The sequence below is a fragment of the Rhinopithecus roxellana genome, chromosome 9 (genome assembly GCF_007565055.1).
Source record: "Rhinopithecus roxellana isolate Shanxi Qingling chromosome 9, ASM756505v1, whole genome shotgun sequence".
NCBI lineage: Eukaryota > Metazoa > Chordata > Mammalia > Primates > Cercopithecidae > Rhinopithecus > Rhinopithecus roxellana.
Window position 1 is genome coordinate 49,110,514 of NC_044557.1, and position 22,882 is coordinate 49,133,395.

Genomic DNA, 22,882 nt, shown 5'->3' on the forward strand with positions numbered 1-22,882 from the left:
TTTCCCAAAACAAACCCTCTTCTTGTCTGGGGACTAGACCACCTTTGTAGGACTAACAAATTAGCCAAAAGATTAGAAATTATGGTTTAGGAGTCATACAGCTGGAGGCTACAAGATTCTGACCCTCCCCAAATTGCTTCTGGGAATAACATCACTATTGTAAAGCCTAAAACCAGTGCTTGAGATATGTTGCAGACCCTGCACTTGATGGATCAGCAGGCACCACCCAGATCCATAAACTGGCTCAGCTGATCCCACGGCCTCCACCCAGGAACTGACTTACTGCAAGACAGCTTTGACTCCCTGTGATTTCACCTCTGACCAAATAATCAGGTCTCCTGACTTGCTGGCTGTCCCTCACCCACCAAATTGTCCTTAAAAACTTTGATCCCCCAATGCTTGGGGAGACTGATTTGTGTAATAATAAAACTCCAGTCTCCTGCACAGCCGGCTCTACATGAATTACCCTTTATGTATTGCAATTCCCCTGTCTTGATAAATCAGCTCTGTCTTGACAGCTGGCAAGGTAAACACATTGGGTGGTTACAAACTGTGTACCCAAGCAATAGAAGTAACAACTTGGGAAGTATTTGAAACCCACTGACGACCAAAATTTCTTTAACAATTTTGGTCTATTCAGTCATTCATCCATTCATGTAACCACTATTATTGGGTATCAGGAACTGATATTTACTTCGAACGTTAAGAACATCATTCATCTTGACATACCAAATCATCCAGTTACTGAAAATGGGTTTACTAGGTTCCTTACAAAGAGGTTGCTTGGATTTATAAAATATGAGGCAGTTGACCCGAGACAAGGAGGTAGAAAGTGGTTCGTGTACCCAATTTTTATTTTTCACTTTGAACCCAGAACACTCACGATTCCAGGCCGGAAATTCAAGTCTCTGCAGCTAGTTCTGACTCCAGTCCTAGGGTAATAAGCTCACCAAGCATCCAGGAAAGATGTCCTGAAAACCTTCTTTCTTGCGGGGTCAGGAGGGCAGCAGAATTTTGGAACCAAATCTCAACAGCTGGTTTTGGTTTCCTCACTCACCAAGCCACAAGTCTGTAGAGTGAGAGGAAGAGGTGAGGAAAGGATAAATGGGCAATGGAGCCAGCCCAGGACGGGGAGCTGGTCCTCTCTAACAGCGACCCCACCAGCTTTAGCTGTGCGACCTGGGGCAGGTTACCTCGTGTCTCCTAAGCCTGAGCTCCTAATTAGGGGGCACACGTCTTTCTCGAGGAAATGCTGAGAGGATCTAATGGGAAAACGTGGGTAAACATCTTAGCTAAGACCCTTGCCCACGGTAAGCCCTTAATAAGTAGTTATTTTTTCAATGGTGGTGATTACCAGCGTCATTATTGTTTTGTATTTGTAATCACCACTGCCGGGACCATCACCAACCTCTTTTACGCCTCCACGGGGATCCCCACCTCCCAGCCTGGCAGTTCCAGGCTCTGGTGACTCATTTATTTCCTGCAAGCCCTCTAGGCAAAACCTTCCTCTCCCGAGTGACTCCTCCTCAGAAGGCAGGAGTTCCCCCCCGGGAAACCTTTCTCTCTCCGTCTCTTTCTCTCTCTCTCTCTCTCTCTAACTCAACTCTCTCATTCCCGAGTCCAAACTAAGAGAGACTCGCGCCTTCCAGGACTCAGCCAGCGGCGCGGGCGCCTTCCCCGCACGCCTCTGCCGCCTGGAGGACGCGGGCGGGAGCGCCCCGGGCTGGGTTCACGGTTTCGCACTCCTGCCGCCGGCGCCCCGCGGTCCCGCCTTAGCAGGCTCCCTCCCGCGCCCCTCCCCGCCCGCTCCTTCCGCGCTCTCGCTGCCCAGCCACATCTTCCTCTGCCTTCCACCCCGAGGGACCATGTCGAGGCTCAGCTGGGGATACCGCGAGCACAACGGTGAGCGCCTTTTCCTGATCCGAGGGGGACTTTGTGCTGGAGGCGAGAGGACTGGCGCGACGGCCCGGCGCTCGCTGACCACACACTCGGCTCGCACATTGAGAAACTTTTCGGTTCCTCTTAAAACTAAGCAGCACTCCTCAGAGCCCAGTGCAGGAAGGGGAGAGCTGGCTTGTCAGGGTAGACGGGTTGTTGGTAGTGGATGTGAGCGTTGGTGTGTATCTCTATCAGGATTCCCCAAACTCCCAAGTGTTCATACGTGTGCGTTCACCTTCATCTGAAAAGCCAAGGACTTTGCCTAGTAACAGCCACTTATCAATTAAAGGCTTGGAAATTAGAAGTCTGATGACACACTTTGGTGAAATAAGGACAAGTCCGCTTTCAGTCTTTTAAGCTCACTATTCACTTAGGAAAAACAAATCATAGAAAATCTTTGAAAATATGTTTAGGAAATCTTAACTTGCATTGTGACATTGAAGATTAAGTTGGCTTCGTGGCAAACAAAAAGCTGTATGTTTCCTAATAGCTGTTACTGTAAATATTCCCACAGCAATTTGCAGCTGGTTGACTACTACTGGGGACTTTGGTAAGGGTTCACGTTCTTGCTGGGAAATGAAGTTACATCTTCACTCTTCCTCTCTTTCCACGCTCATCCTTGCAGGGTGAGCAAAGGATTACTGAAATTATAGGATAAACAATAACGAGACATACACTTTTCGTCTTGTATATCCCACATTATCAAAAGTAAAACATTTTTTCTTGTTACTACGTTAAACTGAACTGATTGTTTCAAATAATAATTATTGAAATAATCGCAGTGACATCAAAAAGCCTTATAGTAAATAACTGGCAAAATTAAGGCTTGATTTAGCCATTCCTCAATGTGCATATGTTTCAAAACATCATGTTGTACACATAAATATATACAATTTTTGTCGATTTAAGGAGTAAATACGTAATAATAATTAAAGAAAAAATTAAGGCTGTGAATAATAATACTTTCCTTCTATTAGCATGTACATTATTGAACAGTATAGAATGGTCAAATTTTATAGAAAGTTTAATTTCACAGACTAACAGAAAAATTCCCTTTCTAATTGTAGTCTGTTTAATTTCTAATTGTAGCCTGTTTTTAAACATGCTAGTTTAAAAATGGCAGCAGGTAAAATTTATAACTTTAATAATAAAAAGTGTATACATAGACTTCTTCTTGATTAAGGCAATAAGTATAATCTTACATTTTGCTAATTTCCAGTGAATGTTTAGGGGGAAAATATGACAAATCTACTTTCATTTCCCTCTCTGCTGAAATCGTTTTTATTAGAGTTATTTAATAGTCATTGAATCCCAACTGCGCCCTTATGGTAGTTAGGAAGAAGAAGGGTATTTCAATCAATGGATATTGATTACTCTTTAGTAGGTTAGAAATTATTGGCCCAAATGAAGCTTATTTCAGGAATTTAAAAAATTCATCTTAGCAAAGCCATTAATAAGGAGTGGTTTTGTATTTCTGTTAGGAATTGTTCTGTTAGGAGTTAGCCATTCCCTTCTTTTAGATGCAATCTCTCTCTGAAGACCACATCCTTACTTAACGGTGTGGTCTTCAGAGAAAGATTGGGAAAATCTTATTGGAAATGTATTATATACTAACTAGGCAAGGTTTTTGTTTGTTTGTTTTTTGTTTTTTGTTTTTGAGATGAGTCTTGCTCTATTGCCCAGGCTAGAGTGCAGTGGCACTATCTTGGCTCACTGCCACCTCTGTCTCCTGGGTTCAAGCGATTCTCCAGCCTCAGCCCCACCAAGCAGCTGGGATTACAGGCACGCACCACCATGCCTGGCTAATTTTTGTATTTTTAGTAGAGACGAGGTTTCGTTACGTTGGCCAGGCTGGTCTAGAACTCCAGACCTCAAGTGATCCGCCCGCCTTGGCCTCCCAAAGTACTGGAATTACAGGCGTGAGCCACCGCTCTGGGCTTAACTAGGCAAGTTTTATTGTTGTTGTTTTTTTTTCTGTTTAAACATTGGTAAAACCAGTGACTGAGCAGATAAAAGGAAACTTAAGCTGGGGATAGCAACACTGATGAAATGAAACATCAAGACTTGAAGCCCTGAATGGGTACTGCCTTGACAAATAACTTAAGGTGTCTTCCCCTAACTTTTGACTACTTTATTAGTTTAGTTTAGGGAATGTGACATCACTGAAAAGTGTGTATCACTGTAGATATTTAAAAGTTCCTAAATCAATTGAGCAACCACCACATATCTCTAATTAAGAATTCTGCTGGCTGGGCTTGGTGGCTCACGCCTGTAATCCCAGCACTTTGGGAGGCCGTGGCCGGTGGATCACCTGAGATCAGGAGTTCAAGACCAGCCTGACCAACATGGAGAAATCTCGTTTCTACTAAAAATACAAAATTAGCTGGGAGTGGTGGCGTGCGCCTGTAATCCCAGCTATTCGGGAGGCTGAGGCAGGAGAATTGCTTGAACCTGGGAGGCAGAGGTTGCAGTGAGCCGAGATCATGCCATTGCACTCCAGTCTGGGCAACAAGAGCGAAACTCCATCTAAAAAAACAAAAAAAAAGAATTGTGTTTAGGCCGATTATGGTGGCTTGCACCTGTAATCCTAGCTACTCAAAAGACTGAGATGGGAGGATAGCCTGAGGCCAGGAGTTCCAGACTAGGCTGCGGGGTCATGGAGGGGACAAGGAGGAGAAGGAGGAGGAGGAGGAGGAAATTTTTTTTGGAAAAATTGAAAAAGGGGACGTCTTTAAGAGGCAGAGTGCTGAACTGACTATGGTAGTTAGTAGATAATATTGGAAATGTGATACAAAGTATTATTACTTTTATTTTATTTTGATTTGACATTTTAGAAAAATAGTTCTGTTTATAAATGACTGGAAATAGGAGAGCAAAGCAATTAGGAGAAGAAAGCAACTCTTTAGTGATTGGAAGAATGTCACCTGCATGTTGTGAAACACACATTGTGTATTTGAAATTGAATTTTCATTAGGTTAACTCTTACTTGGTGGCAGTGAAATAGAAGGCTTTTTCTGAATTAAGGGGGAAAAAAGGTCTCGTTGTATATTGAAAAAGTTCTCAGAAAGATGGTAAAATTATTGAATAAACAAGACTTTTTCTGTAATACATTCTAAGCAAGGACTTTTGATGCTCAAGTGGCTTTGAAATCCAGTTTGTCAGATGACACCTTTTAAGCTGAGTGTATAGTTATATATTTATGCTATGACTTTTTGTGCCTGAAGGATATATGAAAGAAAAAATGTGTGTATGTGTGCATTCTCTTTTGCAAAAATGAAGCATAGTAAGCGGTATTTGATTTAGAATTTGGGCCAGGCGTGGTGGCCCGTCGCTGTAATCCCAACACTTCGAGAAGCTGAGACATGCGGATCACCTGAGCTCATGAGTTTGAGACCAGCCTATAGTGAGACTTTCTTTCAACAAAAAAACAGTTTTTATAAAAGTAGCTGGGTGTGGTGGTACACACACACACTGTGTATTCTTAGCTACTTGGGAGGCTGAGGAAGAAGAATTCTTTGAGTTTGGGAATTTGAGGCTGCAGTGAGCTGAGATCACACCTCTGCATTCCAGCCTGGGCAACAGGGCAAGACCATGTCTCAAAAAAAAAAAAAAAAAAAAAAGATTTAGAGTTTTACACTTTAGAGTTTTTTGATGATTGTGATATATTGCATTTCTTTAAATATCATGCTAAATTTTATCATTTAAAAATGTTTTTTGGTTGTTAGTAATATGTTTAATGAATTGTCATGCTATGATGTTTTAATTAGTACTTGATTTTTAGTGAAAGATTGGTTAGCAAAGTAGGTGGGTAAACCTTAGTCAGTAGCCCAGTGTAGGTGGTGATAGCTGTGTAAATTTCAGGAATAGTAGCGAGAAGAGAATAAGAACCTATAACCTATAAAGTGACTCACATTTGTAGAATGATGTGGAGTTTACATGAAACTACAGCTTTGCTGCTGATTTTGAGAGGCAAGACTTTATAGAGTCTTCCAAAGAAGTAAAGAGGATTGAAAAAGGGAACTGTCAGCTGATTGGCTCGTTTCAGTTTCCCTAATGTGTCTGATTTGTGAACTGGATACGATTTTGACGTTTTGAATAGAGGACCGGGATGACACTTGTCTCTTTTGTTGAAATTCAAATGTAACATTGGCAAAATAACCACAGAAGAACCTTCTGAAATGAAGAAAGAGAGAAATAAATTACAACCTGACTCCACTGCAGATAATCAACAATATTACATTTCCTGATATGGTGCAGCCATTTTATTTGGATTATCCTAGGTGAAAAATTTGTATGTTTTCTTGGTATGCCTGTTGCACATCACAAGTAATTGAGTGGAGGCCTGAGTGACACTAGAAGATAGCACTGAGTGATAGAAGGAAGAATAAAGAAGTAAGCACAGCATCTTTTTTTTTTTTTTTTTTTTTTTTTTTTTTGAGACGGAGTCTGGCTCTGTCACCCAGGCTGGGGTGCAGTGGCGCGATCTCGGCTCACTGCAAGCTCCGCCTCCCGGGTTCACGCCATTCTGCTGCCTCAGCCTCCTGAATAGCTGGGACTACAGGCACCCGCCACCTCGCCCGGCTAATTTTTTGTATTTTTAGTAGAGACGGGGTTTCACCGTGGTCTCCATCTCCTGACCTTGTGATCCGCCCGCCTCGGCCTCCCAAAGTGCTGGAATTACAGGCGTGAGCCACCGCGCCCGGCCAAAGCACGGCATCTTTAAGAATGACACCCTTTCTTTGCTTCATGGCTTTTTCAGCTTTTTTGACTCTCCCAATCTGCAAACTTGACCTCTGGAGCAACAGCTCATTCTTAAAGCTGAGACTGAATGTCATTGTTTTCAATGATGAATTGTATTATTGTTTTTAGTTTGGTAGAAAGTTACCTTTGGAGAGTACTTTATAAAATTTACAGACTCCTTTGTCTACAAGGGTTAGTTTAATTCTGAAAATGACTTAAGGCACACCAAGAGTTTCCCACATCTATAATAAAAACAACTCATCTTGTAAAAAGAACACTTAGATGTCAAGGACCTGAGGATGAGAATCTCATTGTATTAATCTTTGCGTTTTCTTCCATTTCAAGCACAGTGCCTTATACTCAATGTATGTTTGTTGAAAGAAAGAACTTATTTAATCCTTTTCTTTTGGTCCTATGTATTTAAGGTCCTATTCACTGGAAGGAATTTTTCCCTATTGCTGATGGTGATCAGCAATCTCCGATTGAGATTAAAACCCAAGAAGTGAAATATGACTCTTCCCTCCGACCACTTAGTATCAAGTATGACCCAAGCTCAGCTAAAATCATCAGCAACAGCGGCCATTCCTTCAATGTTGACTTTGATGACACAGAGGACAAATCAGGTTGCCTTTTCTTTTTGTGTGTGTGTGGTGGTGGGTGAAGGGTTTGAATAATTAGACTACACTCTTTTTTTTTTTTTTTGAGACGGAGTCTTGCTCTGTTGCCAGTATAATGGCGCAATCTCGGCTCATTGCAACCTCCTCCTCCTGAGTTCAAACGATTCTCCTGCCTCAGCCTCCCAAGTAGCTGGGATTACAGGCGTGTACCACTATACCCAACTATTTTTTTTGTATTTTTAGTAGAGTCAGGGTTTCACCATGTTGGCCAGGATGGTCTTGATCTCCTGACCTTGTGATCCGCCTGCCTCGACCTCCCAAAGTGCTGGGATTACCTTCGTGAGCCACCGCGCCCAGCCTAGAATACACTCTCTAATCTTTCATGTTTTGTTTTTCCTAGACCTGGAATTTGTCAAATTGAAGCATATTTTTTCTTCATGTGAATTGAGATATCTTGTTATATATTTGAACCTTCAGATAATCTTACCTTAAAATAATAAAGAGTATTTAGAAAAGGATATGTTGCATGATAATTTAAAATTGACCTTAACTTGTTATTATAACTTAAAATTTACCATTATAAAAATGTTGGAAGTTTAATAGCTTTTATAAATATTTCATGATTTGTTTCCGCAAAGTATTAGCCGTAATTATTTTAGCATCATTTGCAAACCTATAATGCCATTTATGCTTTAATAGAAAAAGTTTAATAGTACATGCTTTAATAGAAAAAGTTTAGTTCTTAAAAAAACTTATTCCCTTATTTTAATTGCCAAAGTAATATCTACTCATAGTAAATAAAACAATATGGAAACATATGACAAATATTAACGTCTCTTTCTTCCCACAGTCTCTACTGAAGTAACTATTTCTTCCATAATATTTCAGTGCTTAGTTATGTATACATACACATGTATCGTCCTTGTTTTGCATTTTCTTATTAAAAATACATTTGGAATAATGCTGTATAACTCTGAAATTTTTTTCCCATTTACAAATATTTTATAGACATCTTTCCAGATTAAAATATATCTTGTTTAAAAAGCTAAACTGCAGCCAGGTGTGGTGGCTCACACATGTAATCCCAGCACTTTGGGAGACTGAGGTGGGAGGATTGCTTATGTCCAGGAGTTTAAGACCAGCTTGGGCAACATAGTGAGACCTCATCTCTACAAAAAATAAAAAATTAATCAGGCATGATGGGGTGTGCCTGTAGTCCCAGCTACTGTGGAGGTTGAGGCAGGAGGATTGCATGAGTCCAGGAGGTCAAGGCTGCAGTGAGCCATGATAGTGCCACTGTACTTAGCCTGGGTGACAGAGCAAGATCCATTCTCAAAAAATAAAAATAAAATAATTTTAAAAGTTGAATTGTATTATCTATGCTCATATCGTAATTTATGTACCATTCTCCTAATAATGAACATTGAAGGGAGGGAAAGTAGAAGTTTAATTTAAAAAATACATACATATTGGAAACTTTCTGTATATTCCCTATTAATACTTTTTTTCTAGGACATGTAGTCATTTCATTTAATGATTAGTTCTTGGGATAGTGTCTTTACACCGTGAATAAATAATGGACTCACAGATTATCTGTTAATTTATTAAGTGATGAAAAAAACATTTTCTTGAAATGAATGTTTAATCCCTCTTCAGACTATCTACTGCCCAAGCAGAGTTTCTGCCCAAAGTGTCAAGTTTAAGTGTAAGATGAGATAAAATATTAGGGAGAATCATACTGGGAAACACTTTTTAGGGTCTCTGACAGATTGTTTTTATTTTTAGTCTAAGATCAGGATGGAGCTATATTAGCTGTATTAATGAAAAAATATAGTTAATTTTTAAAAATCCTTAATCGAAAGAAAGTTTTTACTTATTAATTGAGCCCTGATTTAGATTAGTAGTAATATCTTATATTTATATAAAGCTTTATTGTTAGCAAAAATTATAAGCCCACACACATTGCTTCCTCATATTTGTCAAATTCATAAAAGTGGTATTTATTTATTTATTTATTTATTTATCTATCTATTTTTTTGAGACAAGGTCTTGCTCTGTTGCCTAGGCTGGAGTGCAGTGGTGTGATCATGGCTCACTGCAGCCTTGACCTCCTGGGCTCAAGCAATCCTCCTGCCTCAGCCTCCTGGGTAGCTGGTACCACAGGCATGTGCTCCCATGCCCAGCTAAGTTTTGTATTTTTTGTGGAGACAAGGTTTTGCCATATTGCCCAGGCTGATCTTGAACTTCTGGGCTCAAGGGATCCGCCCGCCTCGGTCTCCCAAAGTGCTGGGAGCCACCACACTGGCCTAAGTAGTACATTTTCATCAGAGCATTGTAAAAAATACATAAAGACAAATAAATACATGGTATTTTCAACTTTTTGGAAGAAATGCAAGTAAGGAGGGACCTGGCTTTTTGTATACATGTTCAACTATGTTTCTTTCAGCCCCTCAGTTTCGTGAATCTATGTTAATAAAAATGGTTAAGCCAGGCCTGCTGGCACACACTGGTAGACCATGCTGCTAGGGAAGGAGGATGATTAGTTAGGCCCAAGAGTTCGAGGGCAGCTGGGTAACATAGGAAGACCCCATCTCTTGTGGTTAATGTAATTGTAAAAGTGTCCAAGTCTTCTAAATACAAAGTTTATACCACCCATAATTGTAGTTTGTTACTGTTTACAATATCTCAAACATTTAAAAAGTGAAACTGTCTCAGAAAATAAAAAGATAAATAAATAAAAAAAATAAGGCTGGGTGTGGTGGCTCACATCTGTAATCCCAGCACTTTGGGAAGCCGAAGTGGGCAGATCACCTGAGGTCAAGAGTTCGAGATCAGCCTGGCCAATATGGTGAAACCTTGTCTCTACTAAAATACAAAAATTAGCCAGGCGTGGTGACACACGTCTGTAATTCCAGCTACTCAGGAGGCTGAGGCAGGAGAATGGCTTGAACCTGGGAAGCGCAGGTTGCAGTGAGCCAAGATCGTGCCACTGCACTCCAGCCTGGGTAACAGAGCAGACTCTATCTAAAAAAAAAAAAAAAAATGTAAAGCTACTCATTCCTCATTTTAGAATGAGAAAAGATTACATTTTACTTCATTTAAAACTTTAAGTATTTTCTTTATAAATGTAGACGTTCATAAGGTAAAAAAATTATACTCTGATTTGCTGTATGATAACCCAGGTTTCTCTCTCTCTCTTCTGTTTTTCTCTTCCTTTCATTTTTGTCTACTTCGGGTTAATCAGTGAAATCAATTTATGTTTCCAGATTTGACACTTTATCATCAGTAGTGTGTGTTCTTTCTTTTAAATGAAGATCCTTTTCCTATCTAGTTCACAATAAAATTACCAGGATTAATTGAAAATATCCATAAAGTACTTTGTAGTCCTCTGAGACAGTAACTATGTAAATATGGGTGATGATTCTTATTCTTTTTTTCTCAAGATAAACCTACCACCCACCAAAGAGATTGTTTCATGGTGATTTGGGAGATTAAGTCAATTAAAAAGAAGAAACCACCATAGTTAAATGAAATAAATTTTTGCTGTTTTTTTTTTTTTTTTGATTTTTGCTAAACTATAAAAAACACAAAGATACTTTCTGTAGCAAACCACATTAATTTGAATAAAACAGTTTCCATTTTGTAAAGAAGCCATTTTTGACCAGGATTAACCCTGAATCCCACCTCAGGCATGTCAATAAACCACAGGCATGAAATCTTCCTCATAGTCCTTGGAGGGCTTGTTTGGCTGGACACATCCATGCTCCATAGTTAAACCTTTAGAGAACTACTCAGAAATCCTTGCAAAAGGGAGCAAAAGGGAGCGGGTGGATGTGAAATTTTTCCCTTCCTCCCTCCCTCCCTCCCTTCCCTCCCTCCCTCCCTCCCTCCCTCCCTCCCTCCCTCCCTCCCTCCCTCCCTCCCTCCTTCCTTCCTTCCTTCCTTCCTTCCTTCCTTCCTTCCTTCCTTCCTTCCTTCCTTCCTTCCTTCCTTCCTTCCTTCTTCCTCTCTCCCTCCCTCCCTCCCTCTCTCTTTCTCTCTTTCTCTCTTTCTTTTCTTTCTTTTCTTGACTTGCTTTGTTGCCAGGCTAGAATGTAGCGGCCCAGCCATAACTCAGTGAAGTCCCGAACTCCTGGGCTCAAGTGCTTCTCCCCTCTCAGATGCACACTAACTACCATGCCTGGCTCATGAAGTATTTTTTTTTTTTTTTTTTAAAGACAAAGTCTCACTGTGTCACCCAGGCTGGAGTGCAGTGGTACAATCTCAGCTCACTACAACCTTTGCCTCCTGGGTTCAAGTGATTCTCCCACCTCAGCCTCCTGAGTGGCTGGGATTACAGGTGCATGTCACCATGCCCAGCTAATTTTTTGTATTTTTAATAGAGACAGGGTTTTGCCGTGTTAGTCAAGCTGGTCTTGAACTCCTGGCATTTATAGTAGAGACATGGTTTCGCCATGTTTTTCAAGCTGGTCTTGAACTCCTGGCCTCAAGTAATCCACCCACCTTGGCTTCCCAAAGTGCTGGGATTATAGGCATGAGTCACTGTGCCATGCCTGGCTCATGAAATTCTTTAGGAAGACTTCTGGTTGGCTGTAATATACAGGGGAAATAGTAGTCTGATGAAGAAAGACAAGGCTGTTCTCACCTGAGCTCCTGGTCTTTCTGGACTCAAACAGTATCTCGCTTCTTTGGGAAGCTCACCTGAGGCCCTATCACCCTTGCTGTGGCTCCCAGGGCATCCTGGAATTTTCCTAACACAGAACTCTCCACATTATGTTGTAACTGCTAGTTGGCTTCTCTGTCTTTCCGTTTAGCTAAAGCTCTCTATGAGCAACAACTATGTCTTAGTTACCTACCTAGGATGGTGCCTGGCACGTGGCAGGCACTCAATACATGTGTATTTAAGTTACAAAAAAAAAAAAAAACCTTTTTGTATGACGGAAAGACCTGGAAAATACCATGACATAGCATTAGGGTGCCTTAGCATACATAGGTTAACTCTCAATAAAATTAAAAACCACCAGAAATCCATTAATATTTACCATTTAACACTTAAATGCTTAAACATTATTCATGCTGGAACCTTTATTTTTAAAAAATATGTGGTATTAATTTTTGTATTTTATAAATGAAATAGTTCTTGGATTATAGTAGGCACTCAATAACAATTAGTAACTACTACATATAACAATAATGGTGTGTGTTCTTTTTGTGGATAAAATATGTGTGCTGAAATTTTAAAAAGATATCAAAAATAAAGTTGTCTTCTGATTAAGAAAGTCCTGCTAGGAAGAGCAGTAACTTGATGAATTCAGTGATTGTTCTTTAATTTTCATCTCTGGAAAATGCCAATTTTTCAGTTATGCTTCCATTATCTGGTTCTAGGTAACTGCCTGAAGTCAAACAAATTATTCACAAGATCTTACACTATATGTTCTTAAAAACAAAAACAAACAACAAACAGAAAAAGATTTAGTAGGTGGACATACCATAGGTGTATAATCCTCCCAGGAGCCAAGATAGCTAGGAAATGAATTGGTGGTCTATGACAAAGTGATAATTATATAAAGCTCTATTATGATTATTTGTTTCCTTCAATAGACTAAGTTTCTTAAGGATAAGAACAAACTTGTTTATCATTGCATAATTAGTATTGAATAGTTGCTAGCCCATTGTAAGCTCTTAATAATTGTTGAATGAGAGAGTAGCTTGGTGTGTATACGCTCTGGGTAAAGTAAGTCAGATTTAACGAAGGTTCTTCTGGCTCCCTAAATAATACAAGGTCCTACTGAGTGGGAACATCTATGTTCTTTGGTCTCTCTCTCTCTCTCTCTCTCTCTCTCTCTCTCTCTCTCTCTCTCTCTCTCTCTCTCTCTCTCTCTCTCTCTGTCTCTTTCTGTCTTTCTCTCGGCATAATCCTGGCAGATTTGTGCTCTTGCTTCTTGTTTCTCTAGATTCCAAGCAAATTGCAGATGTGCTGTTCATGTAGCTTTACTTCAGAGAACAAGATTACCATAAAGTGATTATTCTCAGGTTTACTAGTCCTAAGAACTTAGATTTTAGTGATTCCTAGGTAACTTCAGTAGCATCCCTACAAACTAAAGTTTGTGGAGGAGTGCCTTAACAGGTGAGGTCTCTTATTTTATCTTGGTAATGTTAATTGATTCAAGTACTTTCTAGGCACTGGAGATACAGGGAACCAAAACAGTTTCTGCCTCAAAGGAATTTGCATCCTAATTGGCAGAGAGTAAATGCGTGAGCAAACAGATCCTGTTGCCAGCTTGCTTGTCATTCAAGACAGCTGACTACAGTGTAGTTTAGGAAAATGGCTAGGGTTAGCAAATTACCAACAATTTTTAAAAAGTCAAATTTAAGGCTGGTATGGTGGCTCACACCTGTAATCCCAGCAATTTGCGAGGCTGAGGCAGGAGGATCACTTGAGCCCAGGAGTTTGAGACCAGCCTGGGCAATATGGTGAAACCCCATCACTACAAAAAAATACAACTAGCTGGGCATAGCTGTGTGCGCCTATAGTCCCAGACACTAGGGAGGCTGATGTGGGAGGATTGACTGAGGCTGCGAGTTTGGGCCCCACTGTACTCCAGCCTGGGCAACAAGAGAGACCTTGTTTCAAAAAAAAAAAAAAAAAAAAAAACCCAAAACGCTGCAACCTCTGCTTCCTGGGTTTAAACGAGCACTTTTGGCTAATTTTTGTATTTTTTTTTGTTTGCTTTTGTAGATACAGGGTTTCACCATGTTGGCCAGGCTGGTCTCAAACTCCTGACCTCAAGTGATCCACCTGCCTCAGCCTTCCAAAGTGCTGGGGTTACAGGTGTGAACCGCCACACCCAGCCAAACAAAAAGTATATATATATATATATAAAATATCTCTATATACAGATATTAAATATCAACTATATAGCATATATTTATATTAAATATAATACATATTAAAATTATATAAATATATATTTAAATAATAAGACGGGGTCTTGCTATGTTGCCCAGGCTGGTCTTGAACTCCTGGCCTCAAGCAATCCTCCCTCCTTGGCTTCCCAAATTACTGGGATTATAGGTGTGAGCCACCATGTAAGGACTGTTCATGGAAATTTAATAATGCTTATGGTATATTTAGCATCCAGTGCTTCCTGATTCTCTCATATGCTTTAAACATGCCCAATAAAGATTAATTAGGATGAGACAATTTAGGACTATGTTTTCTATTAAGAAATTTTTCTATATACTTAAGATATGATTTATTGTCATAGTTTTAGAGATCATATTTACTGAGGAAAAGTACTCAAATGTACTTTGTCAAAGTGACAAAGATATGACAGGTTTTTGAAAAATTATTTTTGTCCTGTATTTCACATTTCCCCAAGAATATAGAATTTAAGGACAAAAGGTATGATTGCTTTGCCTGTTTTTATAGTAAAAAACTGTGTTGATTGTGTTGACTGTGTGTCAGGTAGTAATAAGTGCTTTGTTTTCAATTTTTCTTCTGTTTTAATGACAGCATTAGGAGGAGGTACCATTACTATCTTGTTTTTACACGTGGAAGATAAAGTTTAGAAGTTAGGGTTTGTGGCCAGGTGTGGTAGCTCATACCTGTAATCCTAGCACTTTGGGAGGATCGCTTGAGGCCAGGAGTTTGAGACCAGCCTGGATAACATAGTGAGACCCCGTCTTTACTTCTAGCTACTCGGGAGGCTGAAGTGGGAGGATGACTTGAGCCCAGAATTTAGAGGTTGCAGTGAGCCATGATAGCATCAGCTTGGGCAACAGAGCGAGACCTTGTCTCAAGAAAAAAAAAAGAAAAGAGAAGTTAGAGTTTGTTCAAGATCACATAATTAGGAAAGGACAGCATGAGTGTAGGCCTTCTAATTGCTGAAGCCTGCGCCCTAACCACAATGCTGCACTGCTCTACCAAGCTCAAACTGGACCTCTCTGCATGTCACAGCCTTATTCAGATAGGCTGACTTATCCTCAGATAAACACAACCATTCCTTACCTTTCAAAAGTCCTAATTTCTATAGCTTTCTAACCAGATGATTTCTCAGGTGTTCCATAAAAATCTGTATTGTGGACGCTTTAAGCTTTTAAAAATGTTCTGTTTTCACTCTACACGTATTTAAAAGTGGTATTCTTGTCAGCAAAGCAAATGACACATTTGTAAAAAATTCCTTGGAGGACATGGATGTACAGAATAATTCAGGGAGATGTTGTGGTTTGAGCAGTTTATATAAATATTTTTTTCTTGCTAACAATATAAAACATGTTGGTGTTTAGTTCTGCATGGTGGTCCTCTCACTGGAAGCTACAGGTTACGGCAGTTTCACCTTCACTGGGGGTCTGCTGATGACCACGGCTCCGAGCACATAGTAGATGGAGTGAGCTATGCTGCAGAGGTAAGCCCTCAGATATATCTTTGTGATTCATGGTTTTCCTACATGGTGGGATTTAAGGGGTACAGAGACAACTTTACTGATTCCAAATAGATCCTGAGCCAATTAGGTATCTTAGTGTCTGAAATTGCTTTATTCATTCAACATGAGAGTTTATCAATATGAGAGCTTCAAATGTTGCCCTCCTAAGCCTTAAACCAACCCAGAGAGCTTAGGGTTATGTGTTCCCATTTTAGAAATGAGTAAACTGGTTGCTGGAGAGATTAAGTAATTTATCCAGCTAGGAAGCATTGAGACAAGTTTAAATCTAGATCTGTCTGATATCAAATTACGAAGTGTTTCTATCTACTGAAAGGCCAGTGAGTAGAGAGAGAAACATTTGTCTTATGTCCAAATGTGGTCATATTTCATCCAGATACAAATATCCACTAATATGTAAAGACCACATTAAATAAGTGATATTTAAATAGGTAAATGGCAAAGTTTCACTGAGGAAAAAAAAAAGACAAACTCTTCTGAACTCTACTTTATTTCTATAATTACAGGTATAAAAAATAAAAATCTGTTAATTATTCAGCTTACTGGTAAATCATAACACAAGAAAGCATTTATTGAGTTGTTTCTACTCCTTTTTTCTTATAATTATATTCACTAATAATACTCTGTGCAGGATCTGGATTTAAAAAAAATACTCTACTTTTTTTAATCCTCTGGTTAAAGAACAAAGCATAATAAGCTTCAGATTTAATCTGATTAAATATTACTAACACCCAACTTTACCATGAGATGAAAATGAATTATATGACTCAATCAATACTATTCACGTGAAAATAATTTAGTTTCTGAGTCGCCTAGGCAAGACAGAGCTAAGTTATCAGACAAGTGAAGTTTTTCTTCATGTTCTCATGGTTACTGAGCTGTAGAGTTTAGATACCCCGTACAGCCCTGCTGTTCAGAGAAATCTGACAATCGAACTTTTTTCCAGTTTCACTCTTCCGTTGACATGTACCTCTGCCCTTTTAAGGTTATCATCCAAAATGTTTGCTTTGCCACTAAATCACTTGTGTTTGAGGCTAAGTAGCTTTAGGGTATGGAACCTGCTCTGTCCTCAGGGTAGAGAAATAAAATGTATATACAAAGTTTTTAATGATGATGGACAAACTATGTCAAGAAGGTAGAAAGTGGGCTCCTGAGTTTGTCTGGTGTCTCAATTTGGATCATTTACCAAATAGTTTTCATGTTTTCTTTCTAAAGTTTTATGTTCTGAATATAACATGTTGTACGAAATGTCCAAAGCACCCTCGGGACTAATTACTGGTTGCTTTGGATCACTGGTCTCTCATTTTCCTTAGCAACTCAGGAAAATTGGTCAAAATGCTTTGTGTGGTTACACCTTGTACTTTAATAAACTTGAAAGTACTACATACTCAGAGAAGCTTAGGTTTTCTGCCAGCTGGCAAGTAGTTTCCTGAAAAGGGTCCTCCTGACACATGTCAGAGCCTTAGAGTCCTTACCTGCAGATCAAGGGCCATTTTTGTAGATAAAGACTTTTTGTTGTTAGTGTTCTGCAATAAATCATTTATTTATTTATTTATTTATTTAAAGCAAACCAGTGAAAGAAAGGACCAAAACCTTTGGTTCATATATGTATTTATGAATGGAAAAAATTTGTAATGCAAATTTCACTTATTCAAAAACTTAGGTACAACTTACAACATTACAGATAATTCTTTTCCCTTCTTTTGTTTCACATGGAGACCTTGGAGACTCAATTCATGTTAAGACACCTAAGTATGAGTCCTCCAGGTAAATATTACACAAATTGGAAGCATCTTGGAATTTTTAAGTATATTTTAAGACATACATTTTTATGCATGCTTTAAACAAACAGGTTTTTTTTTTTTTTTTTTTTTGAGACAGAGTTTTGCTCTTGTTGCCCAGGCTAGAGTGCAATGGTGCGATCTCGGCTTACTGCAACCTCCGCCTCCTAGGTTCAAGTGCTTCTCCTGCCTCAGCCTCCTGAGTAGCTGGGATTACAGGCATGCACCACCATGCCTGACTGATTTTGTATTTTTACTAGAGACAGGGTTTCTGCATGTTGGTCAGGCTGGTCTCAAACTCCCAACCTCAGGTGATCTGTCTGCCTCAGACTCCCAAAGTGCTGGGATTACAGGCGTGAACCACCGCGCCCAGCCAGTATTTTTTTTTTTTTTTTAATGAGAGAATCTAACAAAAAATCTATGACCAGCACCAGCATTTAAAGATAAAGCTTTGTGGATAAAGCTTGGAATAGATTTTCTGTTTTCTTTCTTTCTTTTTCTTTGAGATAGGCTCTTGATCTGTTGCCCAGGCTAGAATGCCATGGTACAAACATGGCTCACTGTAGCTTTGACCTCCTGGGTTCAAGGGATCCTCCCACCTTAGCCTCCAGAGCAACTGGGACCACAAGTGGGCACCACCACATCTAGCTAATTATTTTTTATTTTTTGTAGAGACAGAGTCTGGACATCTTGCCCAGGCTGGTCTGAAACTCCTGGGCTCAAGCAATCCTCCCTCCTTGGCTTCCCAAAGTTCTGGGATTACAGGCCTGAGCCACTGCACCCACCCTTGGAATTGTATACTGTTCTTTAATATGCATTCAAGGCTATTTCTTATTTCATTGGCTTATATATTCATTCATTCTTTCACTCAGTAAGAATTCATTGAGAATCAAACCCGCTCCTAATCTTTACACAGCTTACTGATGCTTACCCTGAAGGGAGTGCAGCCTCACACATATTTGAGGTCAGAAAATGCTGCCCTATGGGATGGGCATCCGTTTTAAGTTAAACCAGGTTTAACCTAAACCTAAACCTGGTTTAACTTAAAACCTGATGGATGAAGGGGAGGGAACCAGGTCAACTGGGGAGATAGCAGTGGTTTTGCATAAAATCATGTGTGAGGATGTGGGTTGGGAAGGAGGCTTACACATTTGAAAAACAGTATGGCCTTCAACAGTGTAGTTAGAGCATGGAGAATGAAGGGGAGAGTTGTCAGAGGCCAAGTTGGAGAGGCTGGGAAGGGCCCAATCTAACTGAGGTACGTCCTGGTAAGGATTATGAAGGTGATTCTGAGTACAATGGGAAGCCACTGAATGGCTTTGAATTGGGAAGTGGTGATATTTGCATTTCAAAAATAATTTAACTATTGTTTGAGAATAGATTGGATGGAAGCAGGAGTGGCTAAGGGGAGCTTTGGAGGAAACTTTTGCGGAAAGTTCCTGGCAATAAATGAGAGTGCAGGTGGAAGCTGGCTGGCAGTGGCAACTTTAGTGGGATTTGTCGATTGGCGGGTTTGAGAGTGAGGAAGGGCAGGATCCATGTTTCTGGGTTGAGATAGGAAATGCAGATAGAGAAAGTCTGGGTCAAACCTCAGAGTTGGTGGGGTAGGAGAGGTAGACAATAAACAAATAAATGGTGCATGGTAAGTTCTTTGATGGGAACAATACCGTGTGATCTAGTAGAGTGGTTGAGGGCTTAGGAAAAGCCTCTTTGAGGCGATACATGAATTGAGACTGAATGATAAGAAGAAAGCACTGTGAGAAAAATCTAGAGAGAGCTTTCCAGGAAGTGGGAGCAGCAAGCACAAGTGCTCTAAGGCAGGAGTGTGGCTGGCGTGTTCAAGAGGAGAAAGTCATTGGCCTATAGGATTGGAATTAATGAGAAAGGAACAGTTATGTGCCCTGTCCCAGAGAGGCAGGCAGGGACCACGCCACATCGGGTGCCTTTGGGCATGGTAAACAGTCTAAAGTTTATCTGTAACGCAGTGGGAAGAAGACAATGGAAGGTTTTGATCGGGGAATGACATGTTCTGCTTTATATTTTACAAAATATAACTAGCTGCTGGGTGGAGAGGAGGCTGTTGTCAGACAAATGTTGAAGTAGGGAGAAGAACTAGAAGGTTGTGGAAGTCATTCAAGTGAGCAGTGACAGTAAGTTGGACTATGGGAGTGGTGGAGACGAAGAGAGCTGGACAAATCTATGATGTTTGGGAGATAAAGTCAATAGGGTTTGCTGATGAAAAGGATGTCATGATTGAAGGAAGGAAAAAGAGGAGTTTAGAAACACTCTAAAGGTTTCGGTGTAAGCATATCGGAGGCTAGTGGTGCCATTTACTGAAATGTGCAAGTCTGGGAAGGAGCAGGATGCAGAGAGGAATTCACTCTCTGTTTTAGACAGGTTGTTTGAGATGCTTGTTAGGCATTCTACGCTCATGTTCAAGTAGGCTGTTGGATAAAAACTTCGGGTTTAAAAAGAAGTCAAGGCTGGAGATGGGGGCATTTGGGAGTCCTTGCATTTGGTTTCACGTTCAAAAGAACCCCTTTGTGCTCAGCTCCATGATTCCAAGGAGTTGATTAGTTTTTCCAGCCACTTTTGTACTAAGTTCATGACCATCATCAAGTTATGTTCCCTTGTGAGCAAAAAGAAGAAGTGAAAGAAAGAAAAAAGACATTTAAAGTTGCAACATATACAACTTTAATTTTAGGGCTAATATGATGGTTTGTGATATTACAGAGAGATTAAAGCGATCTAAATCAAGAAACATTTTATCCCAAAAGTTAGGCATCTACAAAACTAGGCTAATTGTCCATTCTGTGTTTGGAACTTTAATGAAAGTTTAGGCAGAATATGGCCGGGCGCGGTGGCTCAAGCCTGTAATCCCAGCACTTTGGGAGGCCGAGACGGGCGGATCACGAGGTCAGGAGATCAAGACCATCCTGGCTAACCCGGTGAAACCCCGTCTCTACTAAAAATACAAAAAACTAGCCAGGCGAGGTGGCGGGCGCCTGTAGTCCCAGCTACTCGGGAGGCTGAGGCAGGAGAATGGCGTGAACCCGGGAGGCGGAGCTTGCCGTGAGCTGAGATCCGGCCACTGCACTCCAGCCCGGGTGACAGAGCAAGACTCCGTCTCAAAAAAAAAAAAAAAGAAAAAAAAAAAAAAAAAAGAAAGTTTAGGCAGAATATATAGCAAGCATTTTAAATATGTAGTTAATAATAAAACTGATTTCAACATTCATCATGGATTTTTGGCATAGTATTTGGCAGTATATTTTGCATACCACTAATATGCATTTAAAACTGCTAAATTTTAATATTATTATCTAGAAATTAGTTGCCAGTAGGGAAGAATCTAATTTTCATTTTTGTAGTGGCTACAATTTCTTGTCATTCAGCTCAAATCACTGCTGTTGTCAATGTTAGTCAGGAAATGTGAGTTTGCTATTTTTTTTTTTATGTTTTAATTCAAATATAAATGCTAATAGAAGTGGTATCAGTTTCTCTGGGAAGTTATTGCTGCCAGTTAAGTAAGATGTGTAGGAGAGAAAGAAAAAGATTTTCTTGGCCTAGTTTCCCATCATAGTTTAAATAGTTGTATTTTTAGCTAGCAGAAGGATGGTTATATATAGGATATATATGTGTCCATTCATCTCTCTTTAGTTACACATTCATATTTTAATCAGTTCTGGTTGTGACCCTAAAGAAGTCATTTTATATCTTCCTCTCTTTGGTCTCATCTCTTACTAAGAGAACTGGTGCACTGGCACGGAGCCACTTAAAACAATTTTAACATCCTTATCAGCCCTTCCCTGACAGTGAATGTCATCTGTCTCACGTGAGCCAAATGAATTCTGTTTCATCACCCAGTGTTTTCAGGTTTCTTTCCTCCCCCAACTATCTCACACCAACCTGGAACATGGCACTATAGGAATCTACTTTTATATTACTTGCCTGATATCGCACAGTCTTCCTTGATCGTTTGTGAATGGTACACTGTTTTATAGTTTTATAGTTGACTGTTTATGATAATTGTTATCTATTCATAAATTATCTCCTATAAATTGCCTGTAAGACATAGAGTTATATTTAAAGGATGGGATAAAAATGTATTTGAAAATGCTAAATCCTCTCTGTAACAGTCAGCTAGAAAGATGATTTGGGCATGAAGGCTCACAAAAGTATTTTCTTCCTGATAAACAAAAGGGATTCGTTAGGAGATCTTGTCTGAAGTCAGTCCCTCATATCAGGTCCTTGGACACCATGGCTTGATCACCATTTATGATCGTAGCTAAATCTTTTGGGCATGTCGCATTGCCCTTTGGCTTCTGTCTCAGTTTGTCCTTTTGGGGAAGACTCCCCAAAAGTGATTTTCTCCTTTATCGTTATTCTGAAATTTTTCACACTGGTGGGTGTGTTAGAGATACTGTATTGCTTGCAATGGTAAAACATTTAGGATACCTTTAGGTGTTGCATAAGGCTGCTTGCATATGAGTAGAGTTGTGAGGTGGGTGAAGTCTGTTTTCCAGAGTTCCAGGCCCTCCACCTCCTTCCCTTCCCCATTGTCTATTTATCCCCCTCCTTAGTAGCACCAGCTACCCTCCCATTTTCTACCTCTTTTTCCCCCATTGAAACTTGCTTTCAGCAAAGTATCTAAACATATTCATAGAACATGGTAAGTGTATCAAAATGATAAGCATTTTTATGTGTGAGATGACAAATATGTTAATCAGTTTGACTTAATCATTCCACATTTATACACATATTAAAACATTACATTGTGCCCCATAAATGTAACACTTATAATTTGCCAAATAAAAATGCTCTTAATAATAAAAAAGTTTGAATGCTACTTAACATGATTACTCATAAGGAGACTTTGTGTTTTCAAGCCATAAAAAGTGTTAAAATGACAGGTAGTAAACATTTAACTGGGCAGTTTTAGAAGCAGCCTCACTGTCCTTGGTAGCGGGATTGTCCTGGAAAACCTACTATGTAGGAGGTTGACTTCTCCACCCACCTGTGAGCTCAGGGCCCTTCCATGGACTTTACTGCCAGCCAGGATCTAATCTGAGGCTGCTCCATTGCAGTCTCATCTGTGGAAGACATGGAGGAGCCTCCAGTTACTTGGGAACAATGACTGGAGTTTGTTAGAGCTGGAGAGGCTGTGAAGGATGTTCAAAGCTTTTTTTTTTTTTTTCTGAGATGAAGTCTTGCTCTGTCGCTCAGGCTGGAGTGCAGTGGCGCAATCTCAGCTCACTGCAACATCCACCTCCTGGGTTCAAGCAATTCTCCTGCCTCAGCCTCCCGAGTAGCTGGGACTATAGTCATGCACTACCATATCCAGCTAGGATGCTCGAGGCATTCT

General features: G+C 39.9%; 1 protein-coding gene across 2 annotated transcripts in view; it reads left to right on the forward strand.

Annotated features, from left to right (window-relative positions):
* Positions 1-1,471: 1,471 nt before the first annotated feature.
* The window catches only part of CA13 (carbonic anhydrase 13), a 50,417-nt gene continuing 29,006 nt past the window's right edge, over positions 1,472-22,882 (forward strand). The window contains exons 1-3 of one of the 2 annotated variants that reach the window (XM_010381748.2): positions 1,472-1,902; positions 7,104-7,301; positions 15,585-15,703. In XM_010381748.2, coding sequence (XP_010380050.1) covers positions 1,866-1,902; positions 7,104-7,301; positions 15,585-15,703 — 354 coding nt within the window. In that variant the 5' untranslated portion in view covers positions 1,472-1,865. The remainder of the gene's footprint in view (positions 1,903-7,103; positions 7,302-15,584; positions 15,704-22,882) is intronic. The other variant, XR_004059223.1, reaches the window with a different exon arrangement.